This window comes from Clavelina lepadiformis, chromosome 3 (assembly GCF_947623445.1).
Source record: "Clavelina lepadiformis chromosome 3, kaClaLepa1.1, whole genome shotgun sequence".
NCBI classification, from domain to species: domain Eukaryota; kingdom Metazoa; phylum Chordata; class Ascidiacea; order Aplousobranchia; family Clavelinidae; genus Clavelina; species Clavelina lepadiformis.
Genome location: NC_135242.1, coordinates 5363271 through 5376682, shown reverse-complemented (window position 1 = coordinate 5376682; position 13412 = coordinate 5363271). Strand labels below are relative to the sequence as shown.

The 13412-nt window shown below is 36.5% G+C and overlaps 1 protein-coding gene and 1 non-coding gene across 2 annotated transcripts in view; one reads left to right on the top strand and one right to left on the bottom strand.

Moving 5' to 3' along the window:
- Window positions 1–632: 632 nt before the first annotated feature.
- On the bottom strand, window positions 633–722 carry Trnai-uau (transfer RNA isoleucine (anticodon UAU)). The gene is given in 2 exon segments: window positions 633–668; window positions 685–722. It is a non-coding gene; the product is annotated as a tRNA-Ile (tRNA).
- A 5916-nt stretch (window positions 723–6638) lies between these two features.
- Window positions 6639–13412, top strand: part of LOC143448231 (ephrin type-A receptor 4-A-like) — a 29105-nt gene continuing 22331 nt past the window's right edge. Inside the window, exons 1-2 of the mRNA XM_076947861.1 lie at window positions 6639–6885; window positions 11009–11076. Coding sequence (XP_076803976.1) covers window positions 6813–6885; window positions 11009–11076 — 141 coding nt within the window. The 5' untranslated portion in view covers window positions 6639–6812. The remainder of the gene's footprint in view (window positions 6886–11008; window positions 11077–13412) is intronic.

Below are 13412 nucleotides of genomic sequence, written 5' to 3'. Positions count from 1 at the left end.
TTACTTTCCTGATATAACTCTTCACTGAAACAGAGTAGCATGCCATGATTCGTTTTGTTTTTTTATTTAATAAATTTGTTTCATTTTTCACTCCATTTTAAACTCAGGAATTGGTGCAGCCTCCTTCGGTATTCTTGTGCGATCGTCTTCTTATCTTCTGCAAAAATATTCTTGTGCAGAATGTGATATTAGATATTTGTATGTATCTGTCCTGTCCGGAAATGTCCTTGGTTCTTTGTCGGAACCCGGGTAGTTTTTGGACTTTGGACTTGGTCGTGTTTCAGGATAAGCTTTGCGTACGTTTGTTCAGTCTGAAACGCATCCTATAGTCTTGTTGAAAAATGTTTAACGATTTTGGTCGTTTGTTCTTTTGTCCACTTTCAATTCGGTGTCATTCTTCAGATGTCTTGGCCTTGGTCGCTACCCTCGCAATAATTATTCGAATCATCCTCCTGCCTCGTTGCAGCCACGACCAACTCGAAGGGATTTACAACATCATCGAATGATATGTCGTATACTCGCAATTATCACTCTGCTGCAGTAAACCTATTGGTTGTATATGTACACAACCTTTAAAAATTCACTTCTTACTTTATCTTTTGTTTTTCATATTCCATATTCTGAAAAACGAATGCTCCAGGTGAGGCTCGAACTCACAACCTCCGCATTACTCCGTAACTGCCATATAAGTACGGCGCGCTAACCGATTGCGTCACTGGAGCTCGCGGAAAGATAACGCATGAGATCAACGGGCAAATTTATTTTTGGTAATATTATTATTTTATATCTACCTAATAGAAATACAGAAGACCTTTCCATGTTCCATGTTTTAAAACAAGTAAACTTTGCTATATTTTGAGTTTGAAGAAAGACCATTTAACGTGATCGAATAACTTTAATCTCCTGGCAAAAAAAAATCGGAAAAACACAAAACAGTTTGTGATAACTGATAAACTGATAAATTGATAAAACTCTTGTTGAAACTTCTACAATTCATCAGAAACGATTTCAGACCTTAATGATTCTTTTGTCTTGTTGATGTTGGATACTGAATGCTTCACAGCTCATAATATCATCTTCTACTCATAGCACCTGAATTGTTATGTTTGGATAATCTACTCCTGAAAGTAGCTCTGCGCACAGTCAAACAGCTAAACTTTACCAATAACGAAACTCTCCAAACCTCGGTACTACTAAAATTTTCCAGCCGACTTTGTCGCCGTCTCTATTACTACATGTTTCTAGTAGTCTAGCATTAATCCAAAAGTTTTAATTTCAACAAAACAGGAAGCGATCCAATTTATCAAAGATTAACGTCCGATTAATCAAATGTATTTGCAAGTAATCATTGAACTTAATAAAACTAGCAAAAAATGTAATCAAAACTAATAAACATAACACTCCATTCAGCAAATCTTGAAATAATCAGCTATGAATTTGCTAACAATATAGATTCTCATCTATACAACTCCGATTATATAATTCCCATCATTGCACTCGCGTAATAATGCATGTCCTCTTATACTGACGTATCCTAGCTGTGAAGCAAATTGTAATGATCTTAGTATTCGGAAGCAAATTGAGTGGTTAGCAATTCGATAGCCAAGGTATTTCATCATGAGTTGGAAAAGATTTTCCACATCTTAAAATGAGCAAAAGAAACACGTTTTCTTCTCTTTTATTAAGTCCAAGTACTTCTGGCCGTTCATCGTGGTTCCTGGTTTTAGAAAAAAGAGTCCGGCTGTACCTTTGGTCGAAATGACTCCCCATATCATGACACTCGGTGGATGTTTCATCGTTTGCCGGGTATACTTTTCATCAAATCGTGTTCCTGAGGGTCGACTGACATTTCTTTTTCTTGCACCAAACTGTTGGACACTTGATTCGTCCGAAAATAGAACTTTAGACCATTGGACAGAAGTCCAGTCTTTGTGCTGCAATGCAAACAGGGGACGCTTCTTCTTCATTGCTGGTGCCGGTTTTCTTGCTGGTTTTCGTAACTTCAGACCAAATTCTACAACTAAACGGCGGCTAACAGTCCTCCTGCTGACCGGAATACCGGCTTCATTGAAATTGGACCTGATTTTTTTGGCTAAACATGTTGGAGACTTCACCACTTGCCACTTCACCACAACTTCATGAAGATGTCAGCTCTAGGAGTTGTTTTCCGGGGACGACCGCTGCGTTTTGCATCAGTATAAATTCCTGATTTCTTAAATTTCACAGTTGCCTGATGCACAGTAGTTTTACTAAATCCAAGCCGCTCACCACTTTGACGTTCTGTGTAGCCTTCCCTGAGGAGAACAACAATTTGACATCGCTGAACCTCCGAAAGAGAGCACATTTTACCCATTTTAGCCGGATAAATAATACAGAAAAGTAATCTCTACTGGCTAATGTTCAATTGATATATTCTAAATAATGACTGATTATATCAGATTTCGACCCAGAATAAAGATGATGCAACTGAAACAATATCTAATGCAGTATTATGACGTAATAAGAAAAAGCGTCATAAATCAAGTCTGGTCTTAAACCTTTGGCCACGAGTGTATTGGATAAATTATTGTACTGGAAAAGCGGTAACAGTTGAGAAAAGTTCGATTCAGGTTCACTTTTTTTCTCGTAGTCTTCAATGATTCAGGTTCGGTTTGTTTTCAGACAAATTTAATATATTGGGTCCTGGCTCCGTTTCGGTTTTCATAAAACATCCGCTCAAACCGGTTTAAAGGTTCAGGTTCAGTTCCGGTTCTACAACCCTGGATATAAGTATGTTTGTGCACCCGGACATTAATTGATTATGCATTGTTGTTTAGTTCTTATATTTCTGTTTGGTTAGAATAGTATGTTTCTAAAAATAGCTCTGTGCACTACCAAACAGCCAAACTTAACCAACAATGAACCTTTCCAAATTATGTCACTTCTGAACTTTTTCCGTCGAATTCGTTCTGGTCATTACCGTTAGGTGTCTCTAAAAGTCTAGAATTAACCAAAAATTTCAGTTTCAGCAAATCAGGAAACGATCAAAAATTTAGCTCAACTAAATAGGTTTTTGTGTACAGCGGTATGTTTTTAAGAGCTTATTTTAAGCTAATTACCTTTTTGAGAATGAAAAAGTTGGCGAAAGTCGACTTTTTCCTGCCAGTCCTTCCTTTGTTTGACATGCCTGCAGGTTATCAAAAAACTAATCAAGTTATATAAAAAACGTAAATCACGGTTCCGAAATTTATGATTTTTTTACAAATCCTAAATTAAAAAATCATAAAAATATTACGGTTTCGCAAATGATAAGCTGTTAACTACTTAATATACGATTGTATTAAACTTTGTATAATAATACGTTCAATGTCTTCATCTGTACAGGAAATCAATTGTGGTCAAATAAGCATTAAGCTAAATAAAACTGAGTGATTAAAACCATTAAACAAAAACCTTCTTTTGACATTCCTTTGCTTGCTGATGTTAATCACGATTTTTGATTTATTTTCGATGTGCTTGACAGTCGATAATTGAGAAAATGTTATTGCTTTTCGCCCAGTTATTGATTTCGTTCGATCGTAAACGTTATTTCTTCAAATTACTGTAATAAATGGGATTAAAGTGCTTGCGATGCCGAAACTGTAATTGTGCCAATAGAATTGATCACGTTTAGCACTGACGTTCACAGATTAATTGAAAAACGTGTATTTGTCATTATTCGAAATGGTTGTCTTAATTTGAAAGGCTGTCTGAAGGTGTTTGGTATAAATAAATTATGAGGGTGGGTGAAGGCACTCCTTGAAAAACTCAGGATTTTACACGTTGGTTAACACATTCTGAATTTATCAGCAATATATCAGTTACTGGAAGCATTACTGACCATTATAATTAAAATTTAATTGTTAGTTGTGACCTTGATCAATACAATTATTGTTATTTGGAACATCCATATACGAAGTAAAGTATTTATAAAATATATTTATAAAACACTATGAGGGCAACCAACACTAACCCGTCGATCATAAACAATGCCGTCGCCCTCATCACCACCAATAAGCTTAGAATAATGTTGGCAAGTCGAAAATATAGTCATTATCAATAATAATTTAATAAACGTCTTATTTTTCCGGTGGTATCTTCTTTTTTTTGTTTCATCAAAAATATCGTAGATATCTTCGTTAACATTGAATTCTTTGTCTTTCTCCACTTGTTTCTTTGTGCTTAGTTAATTTTTAAAAGTCCGTTTTGCGCAATAGGTTGGCTATATACATTATAGCAAGACGACCGATATAATTTACGTTTAATGCAATACCTTGTAAAAGTAAAGAGAAAGATGTTTTTAATCATTGATGAAATATTGAAAAAATGTCTTTGAAGTTTTGTGTTTGCACAGGTGAGTTTAAGATCAAAGCTACAGTATATATGTTTATGGAAAATTGGCAAGTTCTGAGTTGTGACTAGGTAACTAGTTTTGACTGGGCCTATATAAGTTAGACGATTTCTGATTTCGAGTTCTTTTGGGCGCATGTTCTATTTAAGCATTTAATGTACAACACATTGATGTAGTTTTAGAAAAAATGATTTGCTCACAACGTGGTAATGGTTGTTTAGTTTGTTTGAATGTTGATCGCACACAAAACGCTGAAGATGGTTACAAGTTTACAACTTACAAACCAGCTGTATAGGTATAAGATTATGTATAAATTTCATTGCTGCATATAGACATATGCCTGTTAAAATGGAAAAAGAGAAAGTCGTCATGTATGGCTTTAAATCAACCAAATTTGGTTTTATTTCAATCCGAGGAAAAACCGTAGCATAACGACCTAGCAATAAAAATTTATCTATATTGTTTGTTTGTCGTAAAGTGGTCAGAAAGTAATTAAATTTGTGTAAAACCTGTTGGTAAAAGTTCGCTGTGCAACTATACCTGGTTATGACAAATCCAGATATCTAAACATTAAAGAACTGACAAAAAGTCGAACTAGGAGCATAAATTACAATTACATCGTTGGAATTCGCAACAGTGTAAACCGTTATTTTTTGCGCTTATTCTCGTAACTTTTGAGCTAGTGCCACATAAACTTTCTCACGAATGGTGATTACCGAGCTGCTAGAATTTTCAAAGCTATGTGAATGGCAAGATACATGCGTGGGTAAGTGCATGGTAAGATGCATTGGGTTGGACAAGCAAACTCACATAAGCTCACACACTAGACTTGTCCGTTATTTTGAATACAATTCAATTCATAAAATACGTTTTCGTTATGTGTGGCTGATGAGTGTGGAGAAAAAGCAACTGAACAAACAAAAGCTTGATGGCTTTCTCGTTTATTCTTGTCAGTTTTGACGCTTGGGCAACCTAAAATTGTCTAAAACGTGTGAATAAAACTAATTATACGTCTGTGTTTGACTTTATCGGTGAATTTGTCAGACAAGAAATCTCAGTACTTATACTGATAAATCCTCTCTGCGGCTTGTTCAAAATGTTGAATGCTCTTTAAGTATCATAAAAGCTGTTCATTATTGTTTTAATTAAGGCTTTTGCGCTGGCTGAGATTGGACTTTGACAAAATTCCGGATTTAATGTGAGACTTTCGATTCAGATATAACAAAATTTTGAAGTCTAAAACTACATATGATAAAAAGCTCTTGTCCTAGCAGGAGAAGGGAATTTACAGACACGAAAAAATGAAAACTTGATTTCGAAAGAAACATGTCATAGCCGGCTTTAGGTGAATTGTATGTACAATGAACATGATATCGTATAAAATGCTTAATCAAAGTTGTAACCAAACTGAGGTTGACGCTTTATCATGTAACTACGATAAGGTAATAATGGTTTACAACTAGATTTCTCTTGGCATGTATAAACTGCCATGTCCCATAACGCAAGTTAGATGTAATCCTTGTGTACACATCAGTACCGCCACATCAGTACGACAAATATTTCGTAATTTCTGATGTCTGATCAGTGATCAGATCGTCATTGCCTCGCCAAGTAGGCGAAAAAAGCAAGTGAGAGAAAAAGCAAAAAAAAGTGACGAGAGAGAAAGCCTAAAGCGGCAAGGCGATGAGTTCTTCTTCATGGTGTTGTGATATTATGGTTAGTTGGCTGGTCTTGCCCGGTCATTGTAAGTGAGAAGTTACATGCTGGATATGGCTATACTGGACAAAAGATAGGAAAGAGGTTTATTGTTTCCGAAGCTATCTGTAACTTTACGTGAATAACTAGGTCAATAAGCAAATTAGTGAAGACGGATTTTTTGACTTTCTAAAGTGCATTGTCGTGTTATTATTTAAGACGATTTAAGACGATTTAAGACGATTAATCCAACAGTACAGAAATTTAGGTGAACCACCTGCTGTTCAGTGTTCCTATTTAAAACAGCTTTAAAAGTAATTTTCAGAAGAATAGTTTTGTGATAAGTAGAAATAGTTTCATGGTAACTGTAGGCGAAATTGAGAACCGAAAAAGGAACAGGTACCAGGTGCCGTGTTCGAGGTCGCAATACCATTTATTTGCTGCTGTGTCTGCCATCTTTAGATTGTAGTAAGTAGTTATCCACATAATGGCTAAACCTGCTGTGATGTGTTTAAAAACTGTTACTATACATGATTACTCAATAATTACCAATATGCTTTATTCACAAAAGGTGCAACCTCTATGGACGTGTGTTGTATATCCGTATCGAATTAGGTTGAAGTTGAGATAAATTTGCTTTGTCCGAGAACCTACAAAAGTATTCGTTGAACGAAAACAGTCGTATTTTTCGTTCATTGAACGACACCAGTATTCTATCATCCTTTATTATTCTAAAGGTACCTAAAAGATGTCATACCGTGGATATTTGTTCAGCCTTTGTGCTGTACTTTGCTCATTAAAGTACGCATCGTCGGACACATGTAAGTACTTTTAGATTTGTTCTAATATTCTATAAACATATTGATTTATTATCAAAACTGTAGATATATTTTCGACCAAACATTTTCCAATTGCGGTAAATACATCATGTTACCATAACAGAACTTTCGTTGCTGTTATGTTTGAAATCTTTTGAGCTTTTCGTCCCGGCAATGCCTACGGCATCATTAAAATTCCTCGTGAACAGCACGGTTCAATTTGAACCACTTGATCCTGGTTACCTATTACACAGCGCAAATAATCAGTGCCGCTATTAAGTGAAAGGAAAGCCCGCAGCATGTTTTCTTTGTGACGCACCAAACGCGCCATTGAGCAGATCGCCTCGACGTAACAATGGCGATTTTCGTGTTTTATCACAAATACTTGAAATCTTCGAACTTTAACGTTAAAAGTAAACTTAAAATTTAAGGCTTTTGTCATCCGAGGAATCTATATTAGGCCAAGTTGTATGCTTAAGGCGTGTACATAGTCCTGTACCGGAGGGTTTGTGGGCGTCGGCGACACGTTCACGTTGATAGAAGCGAAATGATTTGACTCAACTGATTCAAAAATCAAAGGCTCGCGCTTACACAAGCTTTCGATCTCTTTTGTTCATAGTTATGGATCGAGTGTATGGTTTCAAATCAAACCATTTATCACCACTTTTACATTTTAAATCGAAATTGTAGATGGGAACCGCTTGTTAAACTTACTTATGTTTCTGGAGGTTATCCATCACAAATTAGATCTTTTAAGCCATTTTTGCGATAACTACTGGAAGTGCGCTACTAACTAAATACGTCAGTTGTATTTCAAATTGAAGGCGTTTGTCTGGCGAGATCCTGATCAATCTGGACAAGTTACGCATAATGCATTTACAACTGATGGTACTGGTAATCTCTATTTGGCTATATCTATTCTGAGCTATTGCAAATACAGCAACTGTCATTTTTCTGATTAGAACAAAAGCAGCAAAATAAACCAACACTGAAGCTTTAAAAAATTAGGTTTGGTTACAATGCGTTATGTGATCGTTTCAAGTGCAAGGCTGTAGTAAATGGTGTGTGGAAATTTTGAGTTTGGTCATGTTTGCTGCCGCAATATTAATTACTTCAAATAATGAATGTATATTTACAAAACAACATCATTGTGCAGCTACCAGCAGCCAGTCCAAGAACGAATTCTGAAATTCATGGGTCAAATAAGCCCCGGAGGGAATTTTTTACGGTATAATGTCCATTTTTGTCTTGTGAAAACATCTCATTAAACTTGGTAATTGCTTCACAACGCCAAGTACGGCAGACGCGAGTTACGTCATAAAGGTTGAATGTAATTTAAAAGCGAATGCTTGGTGTTGGTTGGCGATATGAAATCACGCGCGCCCACCCCTCCATTATGTCGCAAATTAGCGGACCTCATGTCTACCAAGACGTGATTTGTTTCACCAATAAAACTAATAATTCAACTTGGCATCGGAGATTGGAACTTTAAATAGTTTAATTTGCTAGTAACTTGCAAGCTATCCATTATACACGATAATTTCAATCGAAGGCAGGCTTAGGACGTCGATAGCCAGCTGAGCAAATTTTCCTAACCGATTTTTTGTTTGATCTTGTCTCTTAAAAACTATTTTAGTACAAGCTTACCAGTAACTATGTGTAATCATCCAAAAACCATGACAGAGATTACGTTGCATACTTCCCTTGATGAGAAATAACGGGTCTGAGTAAGCATATTTGCTGAAATGTATTGGAAAGAAATGCAAACGGAATGATGGCATATTATCTCAAAGACTGGTAGCGTGACATCAGTCAGAATTGTTAACCTTGTGATCTATGCCATCACTAGGTTGTACAGTCGCCGCCATAAGGCACTAAATGCCACAAATTCGTCACAACTCCATCGCATTTCTCCGCCCGTGGACTTCGGGGTTGTCTCTTCGCCAGGTAGTCTGTCAAATGACAACACCGATGACCCAGCGTACTGGAGGTCAACTCACTTGGATGAACACCCACTTGCGCAAGACAGACGGGTTAGCGGGAACGTAGATGCTTTCACAACGAACATTCGTTTCTCCTTTATTGTATAACAAAGAATATGACAGTTTGGGCGAGTTGGATTTTTCTGAAGAAAAGCGCAGGAAGCGTGACTCATTAAAAAAGGATTTCGCGTCAACGTATCGAATATGGCAACGTCATGAATACATGATTTACATATAGAAAGTTCCTTGACAGTAACCATAGGACTGAATTACGTTGTCATGTTTATATACGCCTTGACTCCCTGCATGGACTATAAACATAATTGTTACCCTTTGCAGTGTTTGGCTGTAATTTAATTACTAATGTAATCAATTTGATCTCATGTTTACAGCGTTCAACGGTCTGCGCAAACTGTTGTTAACAATGTTATTAATAATTAATTTAGTTTTAAAGGAGTAGGCATGCTCCTAACAGTAGCAGTATGGGCTAATTTGTTAAAGTTTTTTTTGCGCATTAGAAATGTTACCGACGGTCCAAGGCGGTGGTTAAATGGTTTAAGGCAAACCTCCAAGAATGTAATTAATTTCCCTTTGAAAACCTAACAACTAGTTACCTTAGACTTAGTCGATTAAATACAATTACCAGTGCATTTTCGACTGTTCGAACGCTTTGTATCATCTTCATCAACATACTGTAATTCTGCGGTTCTCACGACCATCCTATGACATAAAGTTGTAATTAACCTGTTCAAAGTATATCAGATGTTCATATCACACGATAACAGTGTCTTTTCCCTAACTTAAAGTGTATCCTTGTTCCGAAAAGCTACCTTAATCTTTTTGCACAGTTGCTGGTCGCTTTTTAATCAGCGGCTTTTCTGATATGAAAGCTCGTTATAATTAACGTTCGGTGCTAAACATTGCCCGATAATGTGAAACACTTAGGCTTTATTTATTCTTAAAGCCATTTTCCATCACGGAAAGTTAATTAGACATTCTTTAACATAATGAAATTGATGGATCCTTAAATGACCTCAATTCCACGGAAGGGTTTAGTTAGTACACAATTGACCCAAAGTTTTCAGCCCTAAATAACTTTATGGAAAGAGATTGAGATTAACCAACAGTCGTTAGTGTAACTTTTGACCTATGACAACGATACGATTAAAGATTAAGTTCATTAAACAATGTTTTTTTGCTAATCATGCAATGATCACTTGACTTATGCAAGTGTCGGATCTTTCAATTTATTAAGTTCATTTGCCTTGAGTGCATATTCCCACGCATTCCAAGTGCGCGCCACCTACCTGAACCAGTTAGTCTAGGACAGTATAATTAAAAAGCTGATAAACTGTGTTTTCAGGCGTCCATTTGTTGTTTTCAGATAAAACAAGAAATGTGCTGCTTATTACAGCTTGCGGAAAAAAGCACTCAATTTCTTCTAGAATTTTCCGCTGGCTTGTGTAGTGGGTATCACATACTGTTTTGGGCTTTTTACGCTCATTAACTACAGCTATCTGTCTCCTTATTTTCAAGCAAGAGATATGCGTGTGTGGCCTATTGTTCCAGTCTCGCAAATTGCTTACAGTCAAGCGGCATAAAACACCTAGTGAGCAATTGCAATGTTAGACAAGCTAACTATAACGTCCTTTGTGTTTCAAATGTAGTTCTTGAAGTGTTTGACAAACAGTCGGCGTTTTCCAAAGCCCGTACCAATCAGGCTATTCATATAATGACCAAAATCGAACACAACAATGCTATTAAGGCTTGTCTAATTCGAGATAACACAGCAGTCGTGCACGATTCAATTGTGCCGCGCGCAAAACGTCATAAAAGGAGTTTAACGCCACAATAGAATAGTTGGAAAGGTTTATGGAAAAGGATAATTTGTGTGCAGTGGACAAAACGGACCATATGAATACAGGACACATTTCTCACCATAAACGACATCACGTTTGTTCGTCACTGTAGCCTTCAAGGCATTGAGATTTGGAACTAAGTTAACAGACTTTTAATGTACACAACCGGTGCTTCAGAGTGTTTTCTTAGCTTTTCTGCACCGAAGCGCATTTTCGTCAGTCGTGCATGAGTTATTCAAATTCTTCAATGTTGACCATGAGCGCTGATTATATCCTGTTTTCCAGATGTCCTGTACAATACGAAAGCAGCAACAAGCGACTTGGACTGGACTCTACAGCCGCCTTATAACGGAGTAAGTACAAACTGGAAAATTATTCATACTGATTAATTTGAAGAAAAATTACTGAATAACATTATGATGATCTATGCGGTGCAAATGCCTTCTATTGTTGTGTGCCAAGACAGTAATTACCCCGTCAACCAGCATTATAAATCAGTAACCAAATGATTTCGTTACTTTGAAGAATCAGCAATAAATTTCACATTATAGTTTTAAATCACACCAGTATAATATTTCAAAATATCATGCAATTCGGTTTACATGTTCTTTTATGGTAACCGTAAAAGAGCTATTTATGAAGGAATCGATAAAGTTAATCTTACGGAATCATTTGATGAGTAGCAGATTCTGAAAACATCCAAAGTTTTATTTAGCTTTGTAATTTGACTTTAAAGTCTCATTTCCTTTCCTGTAAAAATACTTGGTAACATGGTAACTTTGCTTTATTAATTGTGGAGGTCGGCAAAAGTTTTAAAAGTTCTGCCAAGTTTCCTCATTGAATAAAGGTAGCCTTGTTAAAAGGTTTAGGATACAGTAGCTCGCCCTAAAGGGCCCACAACCTCCATGATGACTCAAATTTAACCCACTAATTTCAACAAAGTCCCCGATTTCCAGAGAATACTCGCTGTGTTAGATTAAAATTACAACTACACGGCAGCCGTAACAAACAACGTTCTAACGCATGTTTTGGTGAAACTTATTGCCACTTCAAGCGTCGAACAAGGACAAGGGACTTGGGCAAAACGCCATAACTTAGAGATCTTTTCATTCTTTGGGAAATGCCGCTATGAAGTGACTGTTTTGGATTTAAGTAGATTGGGTTACGGCGTGTCAGCCTTACACAAACTATTATATTGCGCTTAACCTGACAATAAGTGGAAGAAGTCCACACACTGCTCAAGAGGAAACAGCTTGGTCCATCACACAGCTAGTTTAACTAGAAAATTTTTAATGAAAAAATTTTTGAAAAGAATTTGACAATCCTCTCAATAACTAGCGCACAACTTAGTCAATTGCTGTAAATGAGATATGAGTTTTCCACAACATTTGCTTTTATTTCCAGTGAACCCTCATGAGCCATGACGTTTGAAAATCCAAAAAGATATTGACAGGCCAAACATTTAGACCAGGACACAAATAATTTAACGTACATAATGTACATTGGATTTCAGGGCCGCAAGCGCCAGAGAGTTTAACTACGTTTAAGATATTTGCAATGCTGTTAAGCTTTATCATTTGCAAAGAGAACACAAGCTGTAAAACAAATGGGTCCAGTTTGCTTTTCTATGGTTGGGTGTAGCCCTCAGTGAATATACATCCGAACAAACAGACTGATCGTTTGACCGATTTCCTGCTTTAAATATGATTTATGTAAGCCTAATAGGCGTGTTATGGTTCGGCAAGGCATTCCGGTTTCTGAGACTGTCCATTGCTTGATTACGTTTTTCCTATTTTAGGCCAAATTTCCCAACTATTAACTGTTTGATATCCGACTAATGATGCCGTTATGAGATAAAACACACATATAATGCAATCCCCATAACTATTTGGCGCAAGCTAAGGTCGAGATGACCAAAGGCAATTAATGTTCCATTCTACAATACTATATGACGCCTGGTGTATGTGTGTTCAGTCATTTTGACTTGTTCATTCGGTCGCCAACGACTCCATAGGGAATCGAACTAGTAACCGGTAAATCTGGCCTTGAATTTCTAATAAAGCTTTTTATAGTCGAACCTCGTTGCGCGTTACGTCATATATTATTATTGGATAAATCATTTCGAAATGAGGTTTATGGGAACCTGCCACTTACAATTTTAGACCAGTTTATGGTCTCATTACAAACCTTATTTCATTTATAAGCAAACATGAATTGATATGTTTTATGGAAGCAAAGAAATATAAGCAATATAAGCATGGATTGAATATATTCAAAGCCAAGAACTCATCAAAGTCTCATATAAATATTTTTACGACAAGAGAGACCGTAAAACATAACGAAGGGTATTGTGTACAGCTCCGACATTCTTTCGTCAAAATTTATTGTCCACGGCTCCACAGATAAAGGAGACATAGGGAAAAACGGACCCGTAACAATTTCGCAATCACCCTGTGACATTCCTTGACTTAACGATGTTTAACGGAGTTCCTGTTTCAGATATGAACGAATTCAAATTGCATTCTTTCAATGACATCACCTTTCCAAATCACGTTTACGGAATATAACAGTGGTTTATTTCATTTTGCCAAACAAAAGCTTCGATATTGGAGAAATTTCTACTGTAAATGTTACGGTGTCATCACGTTCTTTTTGCTATTCTTTCTATAAACAGTTTCATTATACGTAC